This window comes from Orycteropus afer, unplaced genomic scaffold (assembly GCF_000298275.1).
Source record: "Orycteropus afer afer isolate SDZICR_OR568_19922 unplaced genomic scaffold, OryAfe1.0 scaffold00013, whole genome shotgun sequence".
NCBI classification, from domain to species: Eukaryota; Metazoa; Chordata; class Mammalia; order Tubulidentata; family Orycteropodidae; genus Orycteropus; species Orycteropus afer.
The window spans coordinates 22,830,616-22,838,697 of NW_006921600.1; the positions used below are offsets into that span (position 1 = coordinate 22,830,616).

General features: G+C 45.8%; 1 protein-coding gene across 1 annotated transcript in view; it reads right to left on the minus strand.

Annotated features, from left to right (window-relative positions):
- Positions 1 to 8,082, minus strand: part of MFSD4A (major facilitator superfamily domain containing 4A) — a 64,378-nt gene that overhangs the window by 35,779 nt on the left and 20,517 nt on the right. The window contains exons 2-3 of the mRNA XM_042782487.1: positions 3,239 to 3,437; positions 1,998 to 2,258 (exon numbers count right to left, since the gene is read on the minus strand). Of these exons, the coding sequence (XP_042638421.1) occupies positions 1,998 to 2,258; positions 3,239 to 3,437 (460 nt within the window). The remainder of the gene's footprint in view (positions 1 to 1,997; positions 2,259 to 3,238; positions 3,438 to 8,082) is intronic.

The window sequence follows — 8,082 nt, forward strand, 5'->3', positions numbered from 1 at the left end:
TGGTAGCATAGTGGCTAAGACACTTGCCTGCTAACCAGACGGCTGGTGGTTCAAACCCACCAGCCACTCTCGGAAGGAAGGTTGGGCAATCCTACTTCCGTAGTGATACTGCCTCGGAAACCCAAGGAGGGGTCTCTATGAGTTGGGGCCGACTCGACGGACGGCACATAACAACAACAACAACATTCTTAACAAAAACAACAAAATAAATAAGATCTATAGTACACAAGTGTTAATTATGGTGAAGGGAAAGGCAATACACAATGTGGGGAAAATCAGCACAACGTGACCAAGGCAGAGGAAGATACTTAGAGATTCGCAAGAATAAAGGACAACTCAAGGAGATCTGGTAGTGCAGTGGTTAAAGCGTTCAGCTGCTAACCCAAAGGTCAGCAGTTTGAAACCACCAGCTGTTCCATAGGAGAAAGATGAGGTAGTCTGTTTCCATAAAGATTTGTAGCCTTGTAAAACCTGTGGGGCAGTTCTACTCTGTCCTATGGGGTCACTATGAGTCAGAATTGATGCCATGGCAGTGAGTTTGGTTTTAAGTTATGATAAATGCTATAACTTATTTACCTGCAAAGTAAATAAGTATGCTAAATAGGTGAGGGAAGCTGTTCAGGAGTATATCTGTGTACATATTTAAAACCCACTGCCATCAAGTCGATTCTGATTCATAAGGACCCCTGTTGGGTTTCCAACACAGTAAATCTTTATGGAAGTAGATTGCCCATCTTCCTTCCATGGAGCAGCTGGTGGGTTTGAACCACCAACCTTCTGGTTAGCAGTCCTATACCTTAGGCACTATGCCACTAGAGCTCCATATATATAGGTATTGTTGTTGTTGTTGTGTTGTTGTTATGTGCCGTTGAGTCGGCCCCGACTCATAGCGACCCCTCCTTGGGTTTCCGAGGCAGTATCACTACGGAAGTAGGATTGCCCAACCTTCCTTCCGAGGAGTGGCTGGTGGGTTTAAACCGCCAGCCCTCTGGTTAGCAGTCAAGTGCTTTAGCCACTATGCTACCAGAGCTCCTATATATAGGTATAGTTGTCCATATTTCTACCTACAAATTTGTAAATGCTGTAATTTATACTCATATATGTAATAGAGCACATGGGAAGAGTTATAGAAACTACTTAGACATCAGGACTGAACTACTGGACTTGAAGACTAAGGACTATAGTCTCAGGGGACAGCTAGGTCAACTGGTAAAGCACAGTTCATAAAGATAATGTTCTACATCCAAGTCTGGTGCCTGGAGGCTACTACTGACCATTCTGACCAGAACCATAACAAAAGGTCCCAGGTAGAATGGCTCAAAAATGTAGAACAAAATTCAAATTAAAAAAAAAAAACAACCAACCCGACTTACTGATCTGAAAGAGACTGGAGGAACTTCTGAGACTATCACCCTTACACAACCTTCTAACTTGAAACTGAAGACACTCCCAGAGGCTACTTTTCAGCCAATTAATAAATGGGGCTATAAAATAAACAATAACACCCAGGAAGAATGTGCTCCTTGGAACAATCAACTATACAGACCAAAAGGGCAACACTTGCCCAAAACCAAAGATGAAAAGGTAGGCAAGGTCAGGGAAATTGGACAAATGGAAACTGGGAGCCCAGGCAGGAAAAGGAGAGAGTGCTGACACATTGCAGGGATTGCAACTAATGTCACAGAAAAATTTGTGAATGAATTATTGACTGGAAAACTAATTTGCTATGTAAACTTTCACCTAAAGCACAATGAAATGTTCAAATAAATAAATAAATAAAATCTAGGGGAAAAAAATGACCTTGAAAGAGATCTCCTCCAACCCCTTTTGTGTTCAGTTGAATCTGGGACATCAGTTCTACCATCCCTCTCCTCTGTGACAGCCCCCACTATCCCCAGCACGTGTCTCACAATCAGAACACTCTGTACTGGGAGCTGTTAAGTAGCGGTGTATTGTCTACTAACTCTCTCCCAGCTCTCTGCCCCAGTGGCACTCACATTGATCAGGGCCATGATCCAGAAGGCGTAGGACACGTGAGTTCCCGTCCAGTCTTGGGGATGAAGCCCAGGAGGCGTCTGGTTGGACCGAGGCAAGACCTTGGAGTGGTGTTGCCCCAGGACCTGGTGGGCATGGAACAGGTGGCTGCTGGAAGTGGCGTTGGCTGTGCCGTTAGCAGGAGAGCAGTCAGTTTCTGAGAGGAAGGGGTCGGCAATCAGGGGGCTCAGCAGAGCACCAAAGCCCACAAAAAAATGGAGAACCTGGAGAGGAGGAGAATGATATGAGGTTGGGGCATAGCCCAGCCTCAGGCCAATGAAGCCCCAGCCTGGCCTGCTGCCCAGTGTGCCTGCAGTATGCCACCCCCCAGCCTTGTGCCTTGTCCTAAGAGCCCCTGCCTAGGCCCCAGAGTGGGGAGCAATAGAAGTGAGAAAGCAGGAGAGGTGCCCCTCATTGCCAAGGAGTAAAACTCTTCTCTTGACCATCCTCTTTATCTGGGAAAACTTTGGTGACAGTGTCCAATACCTCTCTCCCTAGATCTCTTTTTTCCCAAAACTTAACTTTCAACTAAGGAGCTCTGGTGGTGCAATGGTTAAGCTAACCCAGAGGCTGGTTGTTCAAGCCCACCTAGAAGCTCCATGGATGAAAGACCTGGCTATCTGCTCCCTTAAAGATTACAGCCAGAGAAACTCCATGGGGCAGTTCTCTATGTCACACAGCATTAATGTCATGAGACATTTGAGTCAAAAATTGATTCAATGGCACCTAACCACTACAACAACCCCCAACTGGGGGCTGCTCCCTTAGCATCCACCAGCTAACACCCCAGAGAGAGAAAGGCACAATAAAGGAAATGGCTGAACTGGAATCCTGAGTGCCTGTGAGAAGGAAGGAAAGGCTATAAGGAGAGAGAACAGCCATTCCTCCACGTACCATTGTTTCCAGTTCACAAAGAACTTTCTTTCATTGGCACTTAGATTCCTACAACACTCCTCTAAGGCAGGCAGGGACTACTGCCCAGTTTCAGAGATGAGGAAATCTAAGTCCAGAGATACCGAGTGGCTGCCCAGTGTGGCACAACTGGGAAGTGCATATACTGGGCTGAGCCCCTGGTGCTCTTTCTGTGCTGTAGCCCAGACAAAGGGATATCTAGGTTTGGGGAAAGGGTCAAGAGTTAGGATACAAACAAAAGAGAGTAAAGCAGAGCTAGGGCCCCCTCCCCAGTGCTGTTGGCTGGACTCACCTGGAGGAAGACGGCCGAGTCCTTCTGGTAGATCCTCACCAGCTGCATGTTGGCCACAGTGTCGATGCAGCCCATGGCCAGGCCCGCCAGCGCCATGACCAAAGCCAACACCTTCACATTGAGGCAGAAGGGAATGATGACAAACACCAGCGAGATGGCCAGAGAAGAGGTGAAGAGGGCCCATAGTGACTGGGCCAGCCTGGAGCAGGGGAGGCACAGAGTCAGTGGCGGGAGGCCCTGAAGCCCTTTGAATGAAAAACCTCTGCTTTCTTCTCCATTTATTGGATAGCCTCAGAGAATCTAAGACATCTCCCCTACCCTCTGGCAGGAAGGGAGAGGGACCAGTGGAAGAAGTTTGGTCAATTTTATTAGCTATTGGTTGTGGAGGGGAAATGGGAAGTTACTTCTTAAGGGGTGGAGTTCCTGCATAATGCAAACAGTTAATGTACCTGCCACTAACCAAAAGGAGGTGGTTTAAGTCCACCCAGAGGCACCCTGGAGAAAGGCCTGGTGATCTACTTCTGAAGAATCAGCCATTGAAAGCCCTGTGGAGCACAGTTCTACTCTGACACACCAGGGTCACCAGGAGACAGAGGTGACTTCACAGCAACTGGTTTGTATGGATCAGGGGAAAGTTGCCTAACCTCTCTAAGTCTTTCATCTATAAGTAGAAGATGAAAGTGGCTGTTTCAGTATTGTAAGGATTCAGATACTATGCTTCACATAACGGGCACTTCTCAAGGAGTAAGTACTACTCTTTTACTTGTAAACAAATAAATTAAAAAATAATTCCTGTCCCTCTCAGGGATGTTGTGAGGGGAGGCTGTTTTGCACCTCAAGGGAACTGTGTTATATGCATGAAACTGACACTAGGATCTGGGATGAAACCTGAATCCCCAAATCCCTGAGCTGAGCATCTCCTCTTGCTCAAAGGAGAGGTTCTGGGATACAGTGTGTCCTCTGCCAACAGGAATGATGAAACTGCCAGTTCCCTTCAGCAGGCAGTAGGCTTGACCCAGCAGAACCAAAGCCCATAACCAAGGTATTTGGGAATTTGGTGACCCTTCCAGTGGGCAGAGGTCTGGGGCTCTGGGCTTGGCAAGCACCCAAAAGGCCCTGTGCCTGTTCCCACTGAGAGGTATCCAAGTGGTGACCCTGATGACCTTTGCCTTTCTTCAGACAACAGAAGAGGAGGTGGAGGAGTCTATAAGCTGGCAAGCTGAGGGTAAGTTTCCCATGAGTGGATGAATGAATGACAGGTATAATACTCTATCAAGGTCTTTTTGGGATACTTTGCCCAACAGCAGGGAGTTCTGGTGGCATAGTGCCTAAGGCATTTAACTGCTAACCAGAAGGCTGGCAGTTCAAAACCACCAGCCACTCCTCGGAAGGAAGATTGGGCAATCTACTTCTATAGTGATACCACCTCAGAAATCCAAGGGGGGTCGCTATGAGATGAATCGACTCAACAGCAGTGAGTTTTTTGTTTGTTTGGTTGGTTTTTTGCCCAACAACCAGGCTCTCAAGGAAAGGGCTAAAGACTTGTGTCTGCTGGGATGTCTGAAAAGGTAATGTGGGGGGAAAGGAGAAGGCAGGGAGAGATTGTAGAGGAACTTTCTTATGAAAAATTAGAGTCCCAGCCAGTTCCCAATCTAGCTGCTGGACTTGGAGAGGTGGAAGTAGGGGGATGGAAAGTACAAGAAGATCTCTCTGAATTTCCAACACACTGAGGAAAAGAAGGGGACTCCCAACCCATACCGCAGGCTGTGATTTCCTGGCAGTCTTGCCTCTAACTACCTTGCCTCTCCACAACCTCATTTTGCCCCATTGAGTCCTTATTAGACCATCTCTGCTGATAGCAGCAGTTCGTTATTTTCTCTTTCCTGGCTTCCAGGCTGATCTGACATGGAGATGATTGATCATGACTCCTGACCCCAGCTCAGGACTCTGTGTGTGAGGGAGAAGAGGGTTTCACTTCAAGTCCCGCCATCAAGAGGAAAATGGGGGAGGGTCACATGGTGGGGAGGCCGTGTTCAGGTGTTCCTGACTTCTCCTCTCCCTGTGTCCCTACTCTGACAGTGCACAGTGCTGACTGCCTGGGCCACATCACAGCCTGCCCTGTGCCGTCCACTGGGGTCTGATGTGTTTCAGCTTCCTGCAATGTGGCAGCTGTGTCTCATTTTCCTCCTCCTTGGCATGGGGGCACACTACAGGTTGATAAAAAATGACAGAGCTTTCGTAATAGCTGTTATGGATTGAATTTTGTCTCCCAAAAATATGTGCTGTAAATCCTAAACTATGTATGTGGTTATAATCCCATCTGGGAATAGGTTGTCTTTGTTATGTCAATGAGGAAAGATTAGTGTAGGGTGTATCTTGAGTCAATCTCTTTTGCCATAGTGTCTTAGACTGAGTTCTCTAGAGAAGCTAGAGAGAGAGAGAGAGAAAGGGAGAGATTTATCTCATGAACATGGCTCATGCAGTTGTTGTTGTTATGCGTGAGGCTGGCAAGTCCCAAGTCCATGGGTCATATGTCAAGCTGGAGCCTTTTCCTGACTCATGTAGCTTCAGGGGTTGATGAACCCAAGATAGGCAGGCAATACAGCAGGCTGCTGGCTTCAGAGGCTAACAGATATAAGATTGGCAGGTAAAATGGCTCACAGACTGCAAAGGCAACAGTCTCAAGATCAGCAAGCAATACGGCAACATGGTTCAAGTCCAGAAACCAGAGATGATGATGAGCCAAATGCAGGATCCAGATCTAGCAGAAAGCCAGAGATCTCTGCTAGGATGTCCATATATATACATCAGAAACAGGCCACATCCCTGAGGAAATTTCCTTTCAACTGATTGGCTAGTTATAGCAGATCTTATCATGTTGTTGTTGTTGTTACGTGCCATCGAGTCGGCCCCGACTCATAGTGACCCCTCCTTGGGTTTCCGAGGCAGTATCACTACAGAAGTAGGATTGCCCAACCTTCCTTCCGAGGAGTGGCTGGTAGGTTTGAACCACCAGCCTTCTGGTTAGCAGTTAACTGTTTTAGCCACTATGCTACCAGAGCTCCTATGTAATGCTTCCATTTTACAGATGAAGAAAGCGAGGCAGAAAGCAGCATTGCAACCTGTCCAAGATGCTACATGATCTTATCATAGAGGTGATTATATTATATCAGATCTCATCATGGGGGATAACTACATCATAACTGCTAAACCACTGAAAATCATGGCCCAGCCAAGCTGACACACAACCTTTACTATTACATATAAAACAGAGATTGAACAAGCAAGCTAGAAGCAGAGATGAGAGAAGACTGATGCTAAGCCACATGAAAACCACCCAAGAACAGAAGCTCAGAAGAGACAAGGACCTTCCTTCAGAGCTAAAAGTGTGAGAAAGCCTTCTCCAGAGTTAGTGCTCTGATTCTGGACTTCCAACCTCCCAAATTGTGAGAAAATAAATTTTTGGTTGTTAAAGCCATCCACTTGTGGTATTTCTGTTATAGCAGCACTAGATAGCTAAGACAATAGCTCTCTCTCTTTCCTCCTTCTTCCCCTGGACAAAGTTTCCAACACTCAGTGTAGGCAGCCTCTTGGTGGCCTGACTTCAGAGATAATAAGAGGGTCCCCAATCTGCACTCTCAAATATTCCCCCATTGATGCTGGCACACAGGGCATGACATCACCACTTCAATCACCACTCTGCAGAGTACAGAGGCTCCAACTCCAGGGCACATACTGTTTTCAAGAATGAACACTTTAGGAGGCAGAACAAAATGATGAAGTAAGTGAATTGGAGCCTCCCATTTACTCCCTCAACAACTAACCAACGGAACAACTAATAAAAACAAGCACAGACTGAAATCACACAAGTCCAGACAGCAGCTGAGGTGCTGCAGAGTTGGAGTGAGCTCAGAAGCGGAGGAGAGAAAAAGCAGAAGCTGGGAAAAGCCACCCACACACACCCACACTATAAATAAATAAATAAATAAAAACAACCAACACGAAACAGTAAATGTGGCATATGAAGGGAGAATTTTAGACCATATATAGTAGAGAGTAAGGAGCTCTGGTGGCATGGTGCCTAAGGCATTTGACTGCTAACCAGAAGGTTGGTGGTTCAAACCCACCAGCCATTCTACAGAAGGAAGATGGGACAAGCTACTTCCATAAAGATTTATCACCTTGGAAACCCAATGGGGGTTGCTATGAGTCGGAATCCACTTGATGGCTTGATGGCAGTGGATTTTATAGTAGAGAGTGAGTGATAAATGGGAGAGGAACAAAACGAGAGACTCAACATGAAAATCTAAAACATTAAAAACAAAACAAAACAAAGAACTACTAGAACTGAAGAATAAAACAACTGGATTAGAAAAAGCAAGAGAAGATTCAAAAATAAAGTTCAACAGACAGAAGACAGAATAAATGAACTAGAAGACAAAATAACTGAACTTATCGAGTCGCAAGAGAAATAAAAGAATAAAGAAAAGTAAACAAACCTAAAAGGGAATATAGGATTCAATTAAGAAATTTAACATTAGGATTATTGGAATCCCAGAGCACCATGACAAAGGGCAAGAAACAATTTTCCAAGAGATAATCAGAGAAAATTTTCCAGATCTAAGCAGAGAATTAAGCCTGCAAGTACAGGAAATTAAATGAACTCCAATTAGAAGGGACATAAAAAGATCAACTCTGCTGATTTTATTTCTAATAAAATTCTTGAAAACCAAAGACTAAAAAAGAATTCGGGAGTTCTGGTAGCATAGTGGCTAAGGCACTTGACTGCTAACCAGAAGGCTGGCGGTTCAAACCCACCAGCCACTCCTCGGAAGGAAGGTTGG